General features: G+C 47.4%; 1 protein-coding gene across 7 annotated transcripts in view; it reads right to left on the bottom strand.

The window, feature by feature from the left end:
- rufy3 (RUN and FYVE domain containing 3) overlaps positions 1-21,970 on the bottom strand; it is a 137,616-nt gene that overhangs the window by 95,849 nt on the left and 19,797 nt on the right. For 4 of the 7 annotated variants that reach the window (XM_086006065.1, XM_086006066.1, XM_086006064.1 and 1 more), the window contains exon 2: positions 11,175-11,234. The exons of 1 other annotated variant lie outside the window; for it this stretch is intronic. In XM_086006065.1, coding sequence (XP_085862191.1) covers positions 11,175-11,234 — 60 coding nt within the window. Of the gene's footprint in view, positions 1-11,174; positions 11,235-19,120; positions 20,810-21,970 lie in introns of those variants that run through there. 2 more of the 7 variants (XM_086006050.1, XM_086006059.1) reach the window with 2 other exon arrangements.

Raw genomic sequence — 21,970 nt, 5'->3', positions numbered from 1 at the left:
ATAAAGGGATCAACGTGAAACAAAGCAATTTCCTTCGACAGGCTGCGCAAACCTTCCTTTGCATTTCTAGCGCACCGGCGCAAAACCAACACCTGCTGCAAGCCGAGAGGAAGAGCGGCGACAGCAGTATGCAATACAAAAGGGTTAAAGTTAAGCTACAGTCGTATTAAGCTCTGGTTACACCCCCACCTGGAGTGACCGCGTTCAGTTCTGGGCCCCACCCCTCAGGAAGGATATATTGTCCTTGGAGGGGGAGCAGCCCAGATTCACCAGAATGATACCGGGGCTAAAAGGGTTAAATTATGAGGACAGGTTGCAGAGACTGGGCTTTTTTTTTGTATTGAATCCTTTTAACATTTTTACATAGAATTACAACAGAAACAGGCCATTCGGCCCAACTGCTCCGTGCCGGTGTTTCTGCTCCACACCAGCCTCCTCCCACCCCTCTTCATCTCACCCTATCAGCATATCCTTCTATTCCTTTCTCCCTCATGTGTTTATCCAGCTTCCCTTTAAATGCATCTCTGATATTTGCCTCAACCACTCCCTGTGGTAGCGAGTTCCACATTCTCCCCACTCTCTGGGTAAAGAAGTTTCTCCTGAATTCCTTATTGGATTTATTAGTGACTCTCTTATATTGATGGCCCCTAATTTTGACTCTGCCACAAATGGAAACATCTTCTCTACGTCTACCTTATCGAACCCCTGCGTAATTTTAAACTCCTCGTTCAGATCACCCCTTAATCTTGTATGCGCAAGGGAATAAAAGCCAAGATTGTGCGACCTGTCCTCATAAATTTAGCCTTTCAATTGTAAATTTAAGTGCGAAAAAGTTTGTGTGGTGTACACATCTCCAGGCCGCACAGCCTGAACGGTGTCAGCTGTGGCTCAGTGGGCAGCACTCTCGCCTCCGAGTCATAGAGTCATAGAGTAATACAGCACGGATAGAGGCCCTTCGGCCCATCGTGTCCGCGCTGGCCATCAAGCCCTGTCTAATCTAATCCCATATTCCAGCATTTGGCCCGTAGCCTTGTATGCTATGGCATTTCAAGTGCACATCCAAATGCTTCTTAAATGTTGTGAGGGTTTCTGCCTCCACAACCCTTTCAGGCAGTGAGTTCCAGACTCCAACCACCCTCTGGGTGAAAAAGTTCTTTCTCAAATCCCCTCTAAACCTCCCGCCCTTTACCTTGAATCTATGCCCCCTAGTTATTGACCCCTCTACTAAGGGAAAAAGCTCCTCAGCATCCATCCTATCTATGCCCCTCATAATTTTGTACACCTCAATCATGTCCCCCCTCAGCCTCCTCTGCTGCAAGGAAAACAAACCCAATCTGCCCAGTCTCTCTTCATAGCTGAAGCGCTCCAGCCCTGGTAACATCCTGGTGAACCTCCTCTGCACCCTTTCTAACGCGATCACATCCTTCCTGTAGTGTGGCGACCAGAACTGCACACAGTATTCCAGCTGTGGCCTAACCAGTGTTTTATACAGCTCCATCATAACCTCCTTGCTCTTATATTCAATGCCTCGGCTAATGAAGGCAAGTATCCCATATGCCTTTTTTACCACCTTATCCACCTGTTCCGCCGCCTTCAGGGATCTGTGTACTTGCACACCCAGATCCCTCTGACCCTCCGTCTTGCCTAGGGTCTTTCCATTCATTGTGTATTCCTTTGCCTTGTTAGTCCCCCCAAAGTGCATCACCTCGCACTTTTCCGGGTTAAATTCCATTTGCCACTGTCCCGCCCATCTGACCAACCCATCTATATCGTCCTGCAGACTGAGGCTACCCTCCTCGCTATTTACCACCCTACCAATTTTTGTATCATCCGCGAACTTACTGATCATACCCTTTACATTCATATCCAAGTCATTAATGTAGACCACAAACAGCAAGGGACCCAGCACCGATCCCTGTGGTACCCCACTGGCCACAGGCTTCCAGTCACAAAAACAACCTTCGACCATCACCCTCTGCCTTCTGCCACTAAGCCAGTTTTGTATCCAATGTGCCAAGGCACCCTGGATTCCATGGGCTCTTACCTTCTTGACCAGTCTCCTGTGCGGGACTTTATCGAAGGCCTTACTGAAATCCATGTATACCACATCCACTGCGTTACCCTCATCCACACACCTAGTCACCCCCTCAAAAAATTCAATCAAATTAGTCAGACATGATCTTCCCTTGACAAAGCCATGTTGACTATCCCTGATTAATCCTTGCCTCTCCAAGTGGAGACTAATTTTGTCCCTCAGGATTTTTTCCAATAATTTTCCTACCACTGATGTTAGGCGCACTGGCCTGTAGTTCCCCGGTTTTTCCCTACTACCCTTCTTGAATAATGGTACTACATTAGCGGTTCTCCAGTCCTCTGGCACATCCCCTGTGGCCAGAGAGGTCCTGAATATATGTGTTAGAGCCCCCGCAATCTCCTCCTTTGCCTCACACAGCAGCCTGGGATACATTTCATCCGGGCCTGGGGATTTATCCATTTTTAGGCCAGCTAAAACCGCCAATACCTCCTCCCTCTCGATGTTAATATGTTCTAGCATATCACAGTCCCCCCGCCCTATTTCTATGTCTACATCGTCCTTCTCCATAGTGAAAACAGATGCAAAAAATTCATTTAGAACCCCTCCTACATCTTCCGGCTCCACACACAGATTGCCACTTTTGTCCCGAATGGGCCCTATTTTTTCCCTAGTTATCCTCTTACCCTTAATATACTTATAAAACATCTTAGGATTTTCCTTTATTTTGCTTGCCAGTGTTATTTCATGGCCCCTCCTTGATCTCCTAATTTCTTTTTTAAGTATCCCCCTGCACTTTTTGTACTCCTCTAGGGCTTCCTCCGTCTTTAGCCTTTTGTATCTGCCAAAAGCCCTCCTTTTTTTCCTAATCCATTCTCGTATATCCCCTGACATCCAAGGTTCCCTGTGGTTTTTGGAACCACCCTTGACCTTTACGGGAACATGTTGCCATTGTATGATCTCAATCTCCCTTCTGAAAGCCTCCCATTGCTCCGATGCGGATTTTCCTACAAGTAGCTGATCCCAGTCCATTTTGGCCAGATCCTGCCTTATCCTATTAAAATCGGCCTTCCCCCAATTTAGAGTCACAAGGTTGTGGGTTCAAGTCCCACTCCAGAGACCTGAGCCCATAAATGTTTCCACTTGTGGGGGAGACCAGAACTAGGGGCCATCAATACAAGATAGTCACTAATAAATCCAATAGGGAATTCAGGAGAAACTTCTTTACCCAGAGAGTGGTGAGAATGTGGAACTGGCTGCCACAGGGAGTGGTTGAGGCGAATAGTATAGATACATTTAAAGGGGAAACTAGATAAACACATGAAGGAAAAGGGAGCCCATAAAGGCAGTGAGGAGTCCAAAACAAGGGGACCTTAAAATTAAAGCCAGGCCGTTCAGGGGTGATGTCAGGAAGCACTTCTTCACACAAAGGGCAGTGGAAATCTGGAACTCTCTCCCTCCCCAAAAAAAGCTGTTGAGGTTGGGGGGTCAATTGAAAATTTAAAAACTGAGATTGATAGGTTTGTTAGGTAAGGGCATTAAGGGTTAGGGAATCAAGGCGGGTGGATGGAGTTCAGATGCAGATCAACCATGATCTAACTGAATGGTGGAACAGCCAAGAGGGGCCGAATGGCCTCCTCCTGTTCCCAAGTTCCAAATTGGCTCAAACCAACATACTCTTTTGAGAACAAAACCAATTTTGTCATCTACCAAATGCTCAAGAGTTCCATTCCCAAATCACATTTAAAAAGTAGTTACCATCATCCCAAGCTGCAAACACAACACACTCTTGTACAATTCTCTTGACCCCCAAAATATCTTGGCTATCACCTGGACCAGCCACAGAGTTCCTACACAGCAAACCACCGGGGCAGCAATGTGCAAATAACAAATTTAAGACTATGTACCATGAATTAACCAGAGGCGCTGTCTCACTATTTCTCTTGAAGGGCTTGCTAATAGATGCAGCGCGAAAAAGTAGGAAAATGAAGCTTCCAATCCTTGGGTCAGTCATCCTCATTTTAACTAGCAGGCACGCTCACACGCTCTGTCTTCAGAGAATCACACAGCACAGGAGGAGGCCATTCGGCCCATTGTGCCTGTGCCGGCTCTTTGAACGAGCTCTCCAATTAGTCCCACTCCCCCCTGCTCTTTCCCCATATCCTTGCAAATTTATCCTTTTCAAGTATTTATCCAATTCCCTTTCGAAAGTTACTATTGAATCTGCTTCCACTGCCCTTTCAGGCAGCACATTCCAGATCACAACGACTCGCTGCGTAAAAATATTTCTCCTCCTCTCCCCTCTGGTTCGTTTGCCAATTATCTTCAATCTGTGTCCTCTGGTTACTGACCCTCCTGCCACTGGAAACAGTTTCTCCCTATTTACTCTTATCAAAACCCTTCATAACAATGTTACATCGCGATTAAATCTAATCTCCAAATACTGGGTTTCAAAACCTCAAATTGCTTGAATCTATTTTTTGTACCCACCCTGAAGTTTCCATTCCAAAATTATAGCAAGGCTCCAGTGTTCTGATACGTTCCAAGTCTGCTAACATCAAGGGGGAAAATGTCAGTTGCTTTATGCCTCCAGTTAGCACCCCAAGGGGGCGCAAATCACTTAGCGCCCAGGCGCCACGCCGCCAACGCCTCCCGCGAAATTCAGCGGGTGGTCAGCGGCGGCGTTAGCCGGTAGCGCCCCGCAGCACCTCCGGCGATGACATCATTGCCGTGCGCAGCACCCCGCTGATGCCCCGGCTGCAAACTTGGCCCGTGCCCCCTGACCTACCACCGGACGCCATGTCCAACGCGGTGCAAATTAAAGGGCAGGTGCCGGGCGGACTTTTTTTTGTGGGCCGCCTGCCAACACCTGCTCCCTCTACCCTCCTCCCGCGCGCGGGGTGCCGGCCGCGATCCGTCGATCTTTTGCCAGCGCCCCGCTCCCCAGTAGTCCAGCGGGGCCCCGGTTCACGTTGCGCTAGGTCCCTCCCCTTTAATCAGGGGAGGGAGGCCTGCAGTACCGCGGCGCTACGTGCCGGCTTGCGTGGCTCTGTTGGACGTAGCGCCGCGATATTGAATGGGAGCGCTTCCTGTAGAGCCCCACCTCCTGCTTGGGGTGGTAACATTCAATTTCGGGCGCGGCGGCGCTATCTTTTTTGCAGGACTAAAAATAGCAAAGTTATCGTCTCAAAGGGGGCGTGAGGCAATTCCTCCCCCCCCAGTGTTTCTGTTGCCATGATAATTAGAGCTTTGAAGGAAACACATTATTATACAGAAGAATTCTTTTATACAACACTTGCAGCAACACCAACTTAGAGTTAAATAAGAGCCTTTAATGTAGTAAAACGTCCTAAGGCGCTGCACAGGAGCGTAAATGAGGCAAAATTTGACACCGAGCCACATAAGGAGATATTAGGACAGGTGACCAAAAGCTTGGTCAAAGAGGTTGGTTTTAAGCAGCGTCTTAAAGGAAGACAGCGAGAGACGGAGAGGTTTAGGCAGGGAATTCCAGAGCTCAGGGCCCAGGCAGCTGAAGGCACGGCCGCCAATGGTCGAGCGATTAAAATCAGGGGTGTGCAAGAGGCCAGAATTGGAGGAGCGCAGAGATCTCGGAGGGTTGTAAGGCTGGAGGAGGTTACAGAGATAGGGAGGGGCGAGGCCATGGAGGGATTTGAAAAACAAGAATTTTTTTTTTTTTTTTTTTAAATAAATCGAGGCTTTGCTGGACTGGGAGCCAGTGTCGGTCAGCTGCCTAGATCCCAAGCTCTGGAGTTTTCTCCGCCTCTCTCTCCTCATTTAAGGTGCTCCTTAAAACCTACCTGTCCTAATATCTCTGTGATTCAGTGTCAAAATTCTGTCCGTTAATCGCTCCCGTGAAGCACCTTGGGACGTTTTACTACATTAAAGGCGCTGTATAGATGTAAGCTGTTATTGACCCGTGCAAGAGTGAGCTTGATGAATTGTTCTCAGGGACAATGAATGGAGTGAAGATGATTCAGCATCAGGAGGAGTTATGGGAAATCCACAGGGCAACATTTAATTCAGGGCCATCCTGAGTGCTCAGACTTGGGTTTGTTTTTTTTTGGGCGGGGTTTGGTGCAGTGTTTTTTTTTGGTAAGTCTGTTGAATGAGCAAGTTCCAAGTATACATAAATCTGCCAGGTTTATATAATAATGTTCACACTGAATCATAGAACAGCACAGCACAGAAGGAGGCCATTCGGCCCATCGAGTCTGCGCCGGCTCTTTCGAAGAGCAATCCAGTTAGTCCCACTCCTCCCGCTCTTTCCCCATATCCCTGCAATTTTTATCCTTCAAGTATTTATGCGATCCCCTTTTGAAGGCTACTATTGAATCTGTGTCCACCGCCCTATCAAGCAACACATTCCAAATCCTCACCACTCATTGTGTAAAAAAGTTTTTCCTCATCTCACCTCTGGTTCTTTTGCCAATCACCTTAAATCTGTGCCCTCTGGTTATCGACCCTTCCGCCATTATGTTGTGGTAATTCTCCCCCCCCCAACCAGTTCATTTTCCCTAAACAACTTAGCACCTATACCAAAATCCACAGCTTGAGATTGGCAAAAGAGCGGATAAATTTATTAAATTAATTAAAAGAGGCGGCTAGGGGAAAAAATGTCTGCACAGATGGTGGTGACAATGTGGAATTCTGTCACAAACTCCTGCTGAAGCAGTGCCCGCAAGCACTTTTCAAGAAAGAGAATTAGATAGTTACAGTAGTTGAATTTAAGATAATTGGCAAAAGGGCCAGAGGGGGGCAGATTTTTCTTTTTTTTTTTTTAAATGCAGCGAGTTGTTGTGATCGGGAATGCGCTGCCTGAAAGGGCGGTGGAAGCAGATTCAATAGTAACTTTCAAAAGGGAATTGGATAAATACTTGAAGAGGAAACATTTGCTGTGCTGTGGGGAAAGAGCAGGGGGGAGTGGGACTAATTGGAGAGCTCGTTCAAAGAGCCGGCACAGGCACGATGGGCCGAATGGCCTCCTTCTGTGTTGCGTGATTCTATGGATGAAAGAGCAGGATCAGACCAGGTGGCTTGTCGACACAGGTTTGTGGGACTGAATGGCCCGCTCCGGTGCTGTAACATTCAATTATTCTGCTCCTCTGATCAGAACAGATTGAACCAGGCTCTCAATATCATTTTCTTTCTTCCTCATGTGTTTATCTAGCTCCCCCTTAAATGTATCTATACTATTCGCCTCAACCACTCCCTGTGGTAGCGAGTTCCACATTCTCACCACTCTCTGGGTAAAGAAGTTTCTCCTGAATTCCCCATTGGATTTATTAGTGACTCTTATTTTGATGGCCCCTAGTTTTAGACTCTCCCTCAAAACTGGCTCTGGTATTTTATTAGAAGAAATTTTGGCATGACGATTGGTTTTAATTTTGATTTGCTGCAAGTCTTCCGTGCTTATGTGATGGTAAATATAATTGGTTCCAATTTAAGGGTCCCTAGTAACTGCTAGACTAATCCTGTAGCGTTACGTGCCCAAGTACTGCGGAACTGACACAGTTAAGAGGGACGTTAAGCGCAACAGTTGGTCGTCTGTGCAACAGGTGATAGTAAACCACATCTAAATACAGACTATCAATGTTTCCCCCCCACAAAAACGATGCAATCTTAAACTGACCGAGGTGTTAAATTTAAAACCAGAGGTTAAAAAAACTAAAACAAGCAGAAGTGAAAAGAACGAAAGTCACCCAAGCCTATCTTGCAAGCAGGAGGTTCACATATTTAGATATGAAAAACATAGTTGGCACATTTTAAAAACGTGAAGTAGAAAAACCCTACACAGATCAGAGCTGTCAAGTGTACTCGATTCACACACTAAATAACTTCAACATCCACAGACTCCCCAAGAGATTCTGACGCATCATGGTCTGTGTATAATGTCTTGTACTCTGCACAGTTCTGACTGCCATATTACTAAAACGTTAATCGAGGCTCTGTAGAAGGTGCAACAAAGATTTACACGGACGGCAGCAGAACTGAGCGCGTACACCCATCAGGAAAGATTGAACAGGATGGGGCTCTTTGAGACCTGATAGAGGTCATTAAAGTTATGAAAGGGTTTGATAGGGTAGACGTAGAGAAGATGTTTTCACTTGTGGGGCGAGACCAGAACTAGGGGCCATCAATATAGATAATCTCTAATAAATCCAATAGGGAATTCAGGAGAAACTTCTTTACCCAGAGGTTGGTGAGAATGTGGAACTGGCTACGGCAAATAGTATAGATGCATTTAAGGGTAAACTAGATAAACACATGATTGAGAAGGGAATAGAAGGATATGCTGATGGGGTGAGATGGAGGCTCGTGTGGTACATAAATGTTTAAGATGATTAAAGGAGTTGATAGGGTAGAGAGAGAGAGAGAGAGAGAGAGAGAAACTATTTCCTCTGGTGGGGGGGGGGGGGGGGGGGGGGGGGGGGGGGGGGAGTCCAGAACAAGGGGGCAGAACCGTAACATTAGAGCCAGGCCGTTCAGGGGTGATGTCAGGAAGCACTTCTTCACACAAAGGGGAGCGGAAATCTGGAACTCTCCCCCCCCAAAAAGCTGTTGAGGCTTTGGGGGGGGGGGGGGGGGGGGTCAATTGAAAATTTCAAAACTGAGATCGAGAGATTTTTCTTAGGCAAGGGTATTAAGGGTTACAGAACCAAGACGGGTACAGTAGCGTAGTGGTTATGTTGCTGGACTACTAATCCAGCAGATCTGGACTAACAATCCGGAGACATGATCTCAAGTACCATCATGGCAGCTGGGGAATTTAAATTTAATTAAATAAATCTGGAATTTATTAAAAAAGCTAGGTTTATCATCATCAGTAATGGTGATCATCAAACTACCGGAATGTCGTAAAAACCCATCTGGTTCACTGATGTCCTTTAGGGAAGGAAATCTGCCGCCCTTACCCGGTCTGGCCTATATGTGACTCCAGACCCACAGCAATGTGGTTGACTCTTAACTGCCCCTGTGAAATGGCCGAGCAAGCCAAACAGACTGCAGCAGTTCAAGGCAGCGGCTCACCACCACCTTCTCAAGGGCAATTAGGGATGGGCAATAAATGCCAGCCTTGCCAGCGACGAGCACATCCTGACTGAATTTTTTTTTTTTTTTATTTTTTTTTTTTTATTTTTTTTTAATGGAGTTAAGGTACAGATCAGCCATGATCTAATTGAATGGCAGAACAGGCTCGGAGGGGCTGAATGGCCGAAGAGGTAATTCCGTGATGTGGAGGGACTGGAGAAGCTGGGATTGTTCTCCTTAGAGAAGAGAAGGTTGAGGAGTGATTTAATAGGGGTGTTCAAAATCATGATAGTGTAAATAAGGAGAAACTGTTTCCAGTGGCAGAAGGGTCGGTAACCAGAGGACACAGATTTAAGATAATTGGCAAAAAGAGTCAGGGGAGACGAGAATTTTTTTTACGCAGTGAGTTGTTGTGATCTGGAACGCGCTGCCTGAAAGGGCGGTGGGAGCAGATTCAATAGTAACTTTCAAAAGGAAATTGTATATATATATTTAAAAGTTAACATGCAGGTACAGCAAGCAATTAGGAAGGCAAATGGTATGTTAGCCTTTATTGCCCGGGGGTTGGAGTATAAGAGTAAGGAAGTCTTGCTGCAATTATGTCGGGCTCTGGCGAGACCACACCTGGAGTATTGTGTAAACTTTTGCTCTCCTTACCCAAGGAAGGATATAATTGCTTTAGAGGCAGTGCAACAAAGATTCGCTAGGTTGATTCCTGGGATGAGAGGGCTGTTCTATGAGGAGAGATTGAGTAGACTGGGCCGATACTCTCTGGAGTTTAGAAGAATGAGAGGTGACCTCATTGAAACATCCAAGATTTGGAGGGGGATTGACAGGGTAGATGCGGAGAGGCTGTTTCCCCCTGGCTGGAGAGTCTAGAACCAGGGGTCACAGTCTCAGGATAAGGGGTCGGCTATTTAGAACTGAGATGAGGAGAAATTTCTTCACTCAGAGGGTGGTGAATCTTTGGAATTCTCTACCCCAGAGGGCTGTGGAGGCGCAGTCATTGAGTATAATCAAGATAGATTTTTGGACTCTCGGGGAAATGGGGATCAGGCAGGAAAGGGGAGTTGAGATAGAAGATCAGCCGTGATCTTATTGAATGGCGGAGCAGGCTCGAGGGGCCGAATCCTGCTCCTAATTCTTATTTACTCCTGTTCTTATGAGTGGCCTGGTTCTGTGCTGTAATTTTATGCAGGTTGGAGCTCATCAGATCAATTCTACATTCTTTAAAGGATGCAATGGTTAAAACAACAACAACTTCTATTTATGTAGTGCCTTTAACGTAGTAAAACGTCCCAGGGCGCTTCACAGGAGCGATTATCAAACAAAATTTGACACCGAGCCACATAAGGAGATACAGGAAACTTTTTTTTTTTTTAAATCCGGCACGGACGGGACCGACGTGGTGCCGGTCCATCAAAAATTCCGGATAACCGAAAGCTATCGTAAAAGATACGGAGCTGAGAGCTCCGTCTAAAGCAACAAACCCTGTTGCTTACGGTTCAAAACAATGGCCACAAGTTGCAAGCGTCTCTGTAGCTTAGCAACAGCTGTAGCCACACCCTTACACAGCAACACATGGAGGAAGGCAAGTAATAAAAGTTACCCGAACCTACTCCTGAATTTTGCCGGTTAACCGCCAGTTCCAGTTATTTAGGTGCCAGTTAATCGAAAGTTTCCTGTAATTAGGAGAGGTGACCAAAAGCTTGGTCAAAGAGGTAGGTTTTAAGGAGCGACTTAAAGGAGGGGAGAGAGAGGCGGAGAGGTTTAGGGAGGGAATCCAGAGCTTGGGGCCCAGGCGGCTGAAGGTACGGCCGCCAATGGTGGAGCGATGGAAATCGGGGATGCTCAAGAGGGCAGAATTGGAGGAGCGCAGAGATCTCGGGGGAGGGGGGGGGTTGTAGGAGGTTCCAGAGATTGCCGGGGCGGTTGGGTCAGAGGCCATGGTTACCCATCATTGCTGTATTGGTCACCTCTGTAAATGGCCGTACTTCCATCATTGGTGTAAACACAAGGTCGGAGAACACGAGGACAGCTCGGACCCTTCCAAACAGTCACAGTACAAGAGCTGATAAACGATCCGGTTACGCACCTTCAGCCTGCTCAAGCATTTGCATTTGATCCACCCAAACTGTTAAATCCTCCCAAGAGCCTTTGCCAAGAGCAGCAAAAAATAAAAGAAAAGAAAAAAAGGACAAAATGTCATGCAAATAAAACCACAAAAGACATTTTTGCTTGATTAGGGAAAAATAAAGGGGGATATTAATACCGCAAAAATTACAGGTCGTGTTGACACGATAAAAAAACTTGCATTTCTATAGCGCCTTTCACGATCTCAGGACGTGCCAAAGCGCTTTACAGCCAATGAAGCACTTTTTGAAGTGTGGTCACTGTTGCGATGTGGGAAACTCGGCAGCCAAATTTACGCACAGTAAGCTCCCACAAACAGCAATGTGATAATGACCAATTAGGTGTTTTTTTTTTGTTTGTTTTTTATAAAAAGAGATGTTGATTGAGAGATAAATATTGGCCAGGACACCGGGGACAACTCCCCTGCTCTTCTTCAATATACAGGTAGTTCCACGGGGCCTTCCAAGTCCACGAGAGAGAGAGAGAGAGAGAGAGCAGACTCCGTTTAATGTCTCATCCGAAAGACGGCCCCTCCGACAGTGCAGCGCTCCCTCAGTACCGCCCCTCCGACAGTGCGGCACTCCCTCAGCACTGCCCCTCCGACAGTGCAGCGCTCCCTCAGCACTGCACTGGGAGTGTCGGCTGAGATTTTGGGCTCAAGTCTCTGGAGTGGGACTAGAGCCCACAACCTTCTGACTCCGAGGTGAGGGTGCTACCACAGCGGATACTTGATAAGATAAGATTTGGAACATTTCTTTTGTGGTTGCTCGCGTGGGGCACAAACACCGGCATAGACCTGTTGGGCCAAATGTAATATTAGGTTTAAAAACAAAACAGTCTCACTCAGTAACTCAGGATTCCACTCAAGCACTTTTAAAGGCAAACTTACTTCATATACCTCGTTTTAGCAAGGGATGAAACTGGTTCGGGCCCAATGGAATACATACAGGAAACAAAAGTCATTGTATGTACACAGCTCTCCACTTACCTGGATGAGTGCAGCTCCAACAACACTCAAGAAGCTCGACACCATCCAGGACAAAGCAGCCCGCTTGATCGGCACCCCATCTACCACCTTAAACATTCACTCCCTCCACCACCGGCGCACCGTGGCTGCAGTGTGTACCATCTACAAGATGCACTGCAGCAACTTGCCAAGGCTTCTTCGGCAGCACCTCCCAAACCCGCAACCTCTACCACCTAGAAGGACAAGGGCAGCAGGCGCATGGGAATACCACCACCTCCAAGTTCCCCTCCGAGTCACACACCATCCTGACTTAGAAGTATATCGCTGATCCTTTATCGTCACTGGGTCAAAATCCTGGAACTCCCTCCCTATCAGCACTGTGGGAGTACCTTCACCACACGGACTGCAGCGGTTCAAGGCGGCGGCTCGCCACCACCTTCTCAAGGGTAATTAGGGATGGGCAATAAATGCTGGTCTTGCCACCGACACCCACATCCCAGGAATGAATTGTTTGAAAATCATGTGCGAAAATTCGCGAAGCATGGGGCTTCAGTTTGACGGAGAAAGATACCGCTCGCCTTGGTTGGATTTAATTCTGTGCCCTAGGAAAAGCCCCCAAGGTGCAACAATAACAAACAGAATTTAAATCCGTTCATCACCTCCTTTACAAGTGTTGGGTTTGAGCAGCCGGTGTCGAGGCAGTTCATTCACTGACCCCGCGCACTCTACCGTTAATGGTCACGTACAAGATTCTTCACAGGGCAGGTTCCAAATGTTAGCTACAGCTCTCTTTGGGAAAGGGGGTGAGGGAATTAGAAGGAACGTCATCAGCTCGTCTCAACACCCCCACCGCCCTAAACAATTATAGCATCTAGCTGCCCAAACCCCTAGTCTTAATCAGAGCTCGGTACGAGGCGTTGGGAATCCATCCACTGAGAAACAAAATTTGGGGGGGGGGGGGGGGGGGGGGGGGGGGGGGCGGAAAGAGAAATAATGAAGGGCTTTCCACCCCCCTCCGCCCCTCTGCCAATACTCTCCTCCCCCCGCCCCCCCCCCCCACATTCAAGGTGCTGACTCATACTCGCATCGGTAGCCTTGACCAAATGGCCATTATTCATACTTGAACTTCGACAGTGAGCATCCACAGGCCAGTCACCTCTTAAACATCCCCGATTTTCATCGCTCCACCACTGACAGCCGTGCCTTCAGCTGCCTGGGCCCAAGCTCTGGAATTCCCTCCTTAAACCTCTCTGCTTCTCTCTCCTCCTTTAAGACGCTCCTTAAAACCTCCCTCTTTGACCAAGCTTTTAGTCACCTGCCCTAATTTTTCCTCATGTGGCTCAGTGTCAAATGTTTTGTCTTATAAATCGCTCCTGTGCAGCGCCTTGGGACATTTTACTACGTTAAAGGTGCTATATAAATACAAGTTGTTGGTAACAAGAGTCATCGGACACCAATCAGAAGTAGGAAGCCCAATTTGGTATTTTCCCCCTCTTTAATCTGGGGGGCGACAGTAGGGTTTGAGCCCAACTATGGTGTCCCCTTTTGACAAGAAGCTTTTTTTAAAAATAGCAATCCCAGAATGTGAAAATGCACAAGTTTACTTTCCTTTAAATGCAAGTATTGAGGACTGCATTTCTCAGAGCTATTTCAGTCATTGTTCTGACTATCTTTAGGTAAACTCTTTGCTAGAGTTGAAACTCTCTTGCTGTGGTACCGGATTCCAAGCAATTACTGTAATGGCACTCAGCAGGCCCAAGAGATGCTCACTATATTGGAACTATTTCCTCTGGTGGGAGTCCAGGACAAGGGGGCGTAACCTTAAAATTAGAGCCAGGCTGTTCAGGGGTGATGTCAAGAAGCACTTCTTCACACAATGGGCAGTGGAAACCTGGAACTCTCAGGAAAAGCTCCAAAAATACAAGACTTCCCGAGAACTTTCATTTAAAGCCCACTGTCCTTTTACCAAAATGCGTGCAGTGTTGTGGTGGTGCCACTGCTGAACTGATCAGAATGACAGCCTAGTATTCTGCTCATTCCGAGAATGAAACTCTGGTCAGTCTCCACCTGGAGTCACTGGGCAGGATTTTCATTGGGCCGTGGAGGCGGGATTGGCAGCGTGTGGGGGGGATTAAAATCCTGAAATCAGGGGTCCCGACCCCATCCCGCACCCAACCCGTCTCCAAGCCAGTTCAAAGGAGGCGGGTACCCGCCCCGCACTGGGACCCGCCTACCTGAGGCGGGAAGGGATTAATGCCAATTAACTGCCTGTTAACAGGTAGTTAACAGGCAGTTTTTAGCCTAATCCCTATTTTTAATGTTGAAGTGTGGGATTCCCGATGGCTCCAAACCACGCCAAGTTAGAGGAGGCGGGCCGTCGGGTTGAAGGACTTGGAGTGGTCGAGATGTTGGTGAGTGATGTGTGCAAAGGCAAGTGTGTTTGGTGTGTCTAAAGTGATTAAAGAAGTTTAAATTACCTTTTCAGCCTTCCTTCCTTTAGGTCTCGGGAGTCCCTCATCTCACCGGCACAGAAAGCAGAATGGCTGCGAACTGTCAAAAGTGACAGCCTTCAGCTTTCTGTGCCGGAGAGATTTCTAAGTGAGTTTGTGGAGAAGGACTCAGGTTAGAAGTAAGACTGTCAGTGTTTGACAGCTTCAAACAGCTGTGAAACGCTGATATTTCATCTGTCAAAACCTCTTGACAGATGAAATTTCAGTCCGTGACATCACCTGTTGCCGGGTGGCCCTTAATTGGCCTGCTGAGCAGGCTCAACAAGATCAATCAAGTCTAAATCGCGTGGATTGGCCGCATCTCAATGGAGGCGGGACTACAACCCCAAAAGTTGTAGTCCCGCCTCCAACCCGACTCCTGAATGAAAATCCAGCCCAAGTGTGTTCAGTTCTGGGCCCCGCACCTCAGGAAGGATATGTTGTCCTTGGAGGGGGAGCAGCGCAGATTCACCAGAATGATACCGGGGCTAAAAGGGTTAAATTATGAGGACAGGTTGCACAGACTGGGCTTGTATTCCCTCGAGTTTAGAATATTAATGGGTGATCTAATTGAAGTGATTATGATTAAAGGATTTGATAGGGTAGAGAGAGAAACTATTTCTTCTGGTGGGGTGGGGTAGTCCAGAACAAGGGGGCGTAACCTTAAACTTAGAGCCAGGCCGTTCAGGGGTGAGGTCAGGAAGCACTTCGTCACACAAAGGGCAGTGGAAATCTGGAACTCTCTCCCCCAAAAAGCTGTTGAGGCTGGGGGTCAATTGAAAATTTCAAAACTGAGATTGATAGATGTTTGTTGGGCGAGGGTATTAACAGTTAGGGAACCAAGGCGGGTAGACAGAGTTAAGATACAGATCAGCCATGATCTCATTGAAAGGCGGAACAGGCCCGAGGGGCTGAATGGCCTCCTCCTGTTCCTATGATTCTTACATTTTTGGAAATAAACAAACAGATTACCAAATACATTGAAGAAAAATCTCCACTGGACAGGCATTTGGATATGGATTAGATAGTGGCCTCCAATGTGCAATAAAGGTCAAATGTTGACCTCAAAACCAGCAATTCAATCATCGGTGCCGCGTTAAACGATCGCAAGCCTCACGGTGACGCAGTGGGGAGGGGCGGGGGGTGGTCAGACCCCCAAACAGGGACACGTGCTGTACCGGTATCTTGACCATCTGCTTTGCTTTCATTTTAACGGAAGAGATAATGAAACACCCTTTCATTGCAACTTCCCTTTTGATCTGAATCACAACTGAAAGGCGCGGAAGTAGGGAAAGGAAGGGTCGAGTTCTGTTTTAGTTTAATCTGGGACATGCTTGAAATTTTTTTTATCTTCAACAGAAATTTGGAGGGGGGGGGGTAAAAAGGAGAAAAATCGAAACACAAAGCTTTGCTGAACAACCGGAATCAAACTGTTACTGCCACAGAAAGCTGCTCTTTCCCCAGAGCCCTGCAAATTTTTCATCTTCAAGTATTTATCCAATTCCCTTTTGAAAGTTACTATTGAATCTGCGTCCACCGCCCTTTCAGGCAGCGCGTTCCAGATCACAACAACTCGCTGCGTAAAAAACAATTCTCCTCCTCTCCCCCTCTGGTTCTTTTGCCAATTTTCCTAAATCTGTGTCCTCTGGTTACCGACCCTCCTGCCACTGGAAACACTTTCTCCTTATTTACTCTTCATGATTTTGAACACCTGTATCAAATCTCCTCTTAACCTCCTCTGCTCTAAGGAGAACCACCAGCTTCTCCACATAACTGAAGTCCCTCATCCCTGGGACTATTCCAGGAAATCTCCTCTGCACCCTCTCCAAGGCCTGGACATCCTTCCTCAAGTGAGGGGCCCAGAGTTTGACGCAATACTCCGGCTGGGTCCTAACCAGTGTTTTATAAAGATTTACAGTAATGTCTGGGCTTTTATGCTCTATGCCGCCATTAAGTTAGCACAGTGGTAACGTTACTGGACTAGTAATCCAGAGGCCTGGCTCCAAGACCAAGACCTTGCCCGGTCAAGCCCGTGTGGTAGCTGGTGTGCGACGGCCACCCCGCGTTAAAAGAATTCTCGCACAGGCATCTTCCACCCTTTAAAATTAAGTTCGGGACCTGGAACGTCAGGACCCTCATGGACAACCCCAACAGTGACAGACCGAAACGCCGTACTGCTCTGCCCCACCTGTGACAGAGACTGTAGGTCCCGCATTGGACTCATCAGTCACCTGAGAACTCATTTTTAGTGTGGAAGCAAGTCATCCTCGGTTCCGAGGGACTGCCTAAGAGGAGAGAGGGGCCTGGACTAATGATCCAGAGACGGGAGTTCAAACCCCACCACGGCAGCTGGGGAATTTCAATTCAGTTAATTAAATAAATTTGGAATTAAAAAGCTGGCATCAATAATGGTCACCGTGAAACTATCGGAAAAACCCATCTGATTCACTAATGCCCTTTAGGGAAGGAAATCTTACCTGGTCTGGGCCTATGTGTGACTCCAGACCCACAGCAATGTGGTTGACTCTTAACTACCCTCTGAAATGGCCGAGCGAGACACTCGATTGTACACAAACCGCTACGACAAAGTCAGCACCGTGGGAGCACCTTCGCCACACGGACTGCAGCGGCGGCTCACCGCCACCTTCGAGGACAATAAATGCCGGCCTTGCCAGCGACGCCCACATCCCGTGAACTAATACATAAAGCAAGCCCAGGACCCTGTATGTTTTACAGCTCGTTAACTTGTCCTGCCGCCCTCTCAGATTTCTGTACGCACACCAAAGGTCGCTCAGTTCCTGCACCCCCTTTTAAAATTGTACCATTTTTAGTTTATATTTATTACCAATAATTATACATTTGATGTACTTAAGGGGAAGCTAGATAAAACACAGGACAGAATAGAAGAATGTGCTGATGGGGTGAGATGAAGAGGGGCGGGAGGAGGCTGGTGTGGAGCATAAACACGGACACGGACTGGTTGGCCCGAGTGGCCTGTTTCTGTGCTGTTTATTCGATGTAGCTCTACACTGCCTCGCCTCATCCTTCCTTCCGATTTGTCTGCTGCAAATCAGGTGATACAATGACTTACCCATGAATGCACTAAATGATGAGGCTTATCGCAGAACCCCAATACGCTTAACTGCTCACTTGCCTCTTAAGATAGCCAGTCTGTCTTTTTTAGGAAAAATAAATTCTGCAGCACATTTTTAAAACAAAAAATGACAGCTGGAAAAACAAAAATCAAAATCGGTGCTCCTGAATGCAAAACCTGTGTCGCTACAATAAAGGCCGTCAGTGCGTTCGGAATCTCACACCTTCAATCCGTGAAATCGTGCATCTCTGCCACAAGCAGCAGCAGCAGGGGAATGAAAGGGTTAACACCAATGTCCAGACTAAATGAGACGAGCGACAACCTGTCAATCTGGCCTGTTGAGTTTTTCCAGCGTTTTCTGTTATGTCGACTCAGGTTACCAGCAAATGCGTCTTTCTGCCCCTCCCCCTCCCCCTCCCCCCCCCAAAAAGGCAGCGGTGAAAATGTGTCTTTGTATTGTCAATTATCTCAAGGACTACTGATCCAGTTCAAGGGTCAAATGACAGGATGGGGGGGAGGGGGGGGGGGGGGGGGAAGGAGGGGGAAAGACGACGAGAAGCCAGCGAGGGAGAGGGGTCATTACACCGCCGTCACCACACATTGCTGCTGCATTTGGAATTCGGCTACAATAGGAAATCCGAACATTAGCTGCGCAGCCAATGTTAATCTATAAAACAGACTGGGTGCTGCTGCGCAGCTCTCTTGTTGCTGCAATTTTTTTTTTTTCTTTTTTTTTAAACCGCAGAGTCCTTCCCCCCCCCCCCCCCACCCCCACCCCGCCAAACCAACAAAAAAGGAAAAGCAATCCTTTCCTGATTCACAGGGAGGGTTGCATCAGCTAGCTGCACCTTTGTTTTCGCAGGAGCACTGACTCACTGCGGAATGTCACGACTGGTCTGCAAAGCCGCTATTGAGGCAGCTGATTTACGGATGAGAGACGGGCGGGTGTTCGCGCTGCCGATGATTACATTCCGGGGGGGGGGGGGGGGGCGGCGAAAAGGATAAATATGCTCCTGTCCAGTCCAGCAAAGCAAATCTGAACAGGCTTCTGGTGCGGTGCACAAGCCGATTTAGTTTTACAATTTACACTAAAAATTTAAAGCAAATTTAAAGAGGCAGGTAGCAGCAATTTGCAGGATTATCGATGTGCTGTTAACATGAAACAGGACTGCTGAAGCAGCGAGCAGACCTTTCAGGGTGTTGCAAATCTATTTTTTGAATGTAATAATGACATCTCCGAGGTGGTCACCGTTCCAAGCGGTTAGCACGATAATTAGGATGGGGTGGGGGGTGGGGGAAAAAAAAATGAAAAAGAAATGAAAGAGCAGCTCGTAGGTAGCGCCTGCAATTAATCGTACCTTCGTGGGCAGGCTCTGGGTCAGGTGTGAGGGAGATGTCGTTCAGCTCCCGCAGACAGAGCCACTCTCCGTCGACCGAGACTCGAAAGTTGCACAGGTAGATGGTCTCTCTGGCAGCCTGCGTGATCTTGTCGGTGGTGGGAGTCGGAGCGTCACTCTGGGGCGTCAGGTCAGACATGATGACTCAGCTGGCAAAATACAGAAAATACAGATTCCCCGCGAGGGTTGGCTGGCTGGCTTTCGCAGGAGGGAATGGCGGCGCGGAGAAGGGAGCTTGGTGCCGAGTGTAGAAGCGGCCGCCGAGAGACAGCCTCGATACCAGGGGCAGGTCGCAGCAGAGTGACTCAGCAAAAGGCTTCCCTTCCTTCAGCTCTCCTCTCTCTCTCGCCGGGCTGGCCTGGGGCAGCAAGACGGACAAAAAAAAAATGAACCCTTTTTTGCAAATTTGCAAGATTGCCTGGCTCAAGATCTCTGGCAAAATAAATAAGTGATGAAGCAGCAGGTGCCTCACTGCTAAAGGTTTCCGCACACAGGGGAAGATGCTCAAACAATTCCTCGGCTAGCTCTCGGTTCAGCCGGTACCATGCTATAAAAAAGACTGGGAGATCAGTTCTCTGCGCAGTTCGGGTGTAGACCAAAATGGCTGGCTGAATGCAACCCTGTATTGAAAAATTCAGCATCACATGATTCCTATGCAAAAAAAGCACAATTCCCCGAGATGCCTCTTGGATGCTGCAGCACGGAGTACCATTGGTGCTGACCGTCTCCTGGTCCCAGCCCCCAAGCTCAGGCGCAATTAACCGCACACACATTCATCTAGTTATGATCAGGCAAAATCCACTGCACAGTCATCAGTTACCTCAGGCAGGGCACAAACATTCTGGTCTGGCTACAAAGAATTATGCAATGGATGATTTTTAAATTTTTTTTTTTTTTTTTTTTTTTTACACACACACTAAATGTATTTAATGACCTGGACTTGGGTATAAAGGGCATTGTTTCAAAGTCTGCAGATGGCACAAAGCTTGGAAATGTAGTAAACAATGAAAAGGATAGTTACAGATGTCAGGAGGACAGACAGACTGGTGAAATAGGCAGACACATAGATTAAATTTAATGCAGGAATGTGTGAAATGATGCATTTTGGTAGGAAGAATGAGGACAGTCAATATAAACTAAAGGGTACCATATTAAAGAGGGGTGCAGGAAGTGAGAGACCCGGAGGGGGTTTATTTACACAAATCTTTGAAGGTGACAGGACATGTTGATAAGGCAGTTTAAAAAAAGCATGCGGGATCTTTGGCTTTATAACTCGAGGCAGAGTACAAAAGCCAGGAAGTTATGCTAAACCGTTATACGTCACTGGCTAGGCCTCAGTTGGAGAATTCTGTTTAATTCTTGGGCACTGCACCGTAGGAAGGGTGTCAAGAGGGTGCGGAGGAGATTTACTAGAATGGTACCAGGGACTTCAGTTATGTGGAGAGACTGGAGAAGCTGGGGTTGTTCTCCTTTGAGCAGAGAAGGTTAAGGGGAGATTTAATAGAGGCGTTCAAAATCATGAAGGGTTTAGATAGAGTAGTAGATAGGGAGAAACTGTTTACAGTCCAAGGATAAGGGGTGAGCCATTTAGGACTGAGATGAGGAGGAATTTCTTCACCCAGAGAGTCGTGAACCTGTGGAATTCTCTACCACAGAAGGCAGTTGAGGCCAATTCATTAAATATATTCAAGAAGGAGTTAGATATATTTCTTAAGGCTAAAGGGATATGGGGAGAAAGCAGGGACAGGGTACTGAATTTGGATGATCAGCCATGATCTCATTAAATGGTGGAGCAGGCTCGAGGGGCCGAATGGCCTACTCCTGCTCCTATCTTCTATGTTTCCACTGGCAAGAGGGTCGATGACCAGAGGACACAGATTTAAGATAATTGGAAAAAGAACCAGAGGGGGAGATGAGGAGAATTCTTATGCAGCGAGTTGTTGTGATCTGGAATGCGCTGCCTGAAAGGGCGGTGGAAGCAGATTCAATAGTGACTTTCAAAAAGGAATTGGATAAACATTTAAAAAGGGAAAATGTGCAGGGCTGTGGGGAAAGAGTGGGGGGGGGGGGGGGGGAGGGGAGTAGGACTAATTGGAGAGCTCCTTCAAAGAGCCGGCACAGGCACGATGGGCTGAATGGCCTCCCTCTGTGCTGTATCATTCTGTAACAAAATTTACACACAGACTATTTTAAATAAGAGAGTGAGCCAAATCAGGGTTTTGAGGTTAAAAGCATAACTAGAATGATCATTTTAAACCCCACAGGCCTTCGAGCAGGTGCAGGATTTTGAAACTATCACGAGTGCCTCATCAGGTGAAGCAAGAGGATGATGGCAGAACTAAGAGTAAACAACTATCAGAAAAGATTAAAGACAGGCTGGGGCTCTTTCCTCTAGAAAAGTGAAAACTAAGAGGTGATCGAATAGAGGTCTTTAAAATTATGAACGGGTTTGATAGGATAGACGTAGGGAAGAGGTTTCCACTTGTTGGGGAAACCGGAACTAGGGCCCATAAATAAGAACATAAGAAATAGGAGCAGGAGTCGGCCATTCGGCCCCTCGAGCCTGCTCCGCCATTCAATAAGATCATGGCTGATCATCGACCTCAACTCCACTTTCCCGCCCGATCCCCATTTCCCTTGATTCCCCTAGAGTCCAAAAATCTATCGATCTCAGCCTTGAATATACTCAATGACTGAGCCTCCACAGCCCTCTGGGGTAGAGAATTCCAAAGATTCACCACCCACTGAGTGAAGAAATTTCTCCTAATCTCAGTCCTAAATGGCCGACCCCTTATTCTGAGACTGTGACCC

This window comes from Somniosus microcephalus, chromosome 2 (genome assembly GCF_052327205.1).
Source record: "Somniosus microcephalus isolate GS21.2 chromosome 2, FLI_Smic_1.0, whole genome shotgun sequence".
In the NCBI taxonomy this organism is placed as follows: Eukaryota; Metazoa; Chordata; class Chondrichthyes; order Squaliformes; family Somniosidae; genus Somniosus; species Somniosus microcephalus.
The sequence above is the reverse complement of the archived record's forward strand: the minus strand, read 5'-3'. Positions and strand labels throughout refer to the sequence as shown.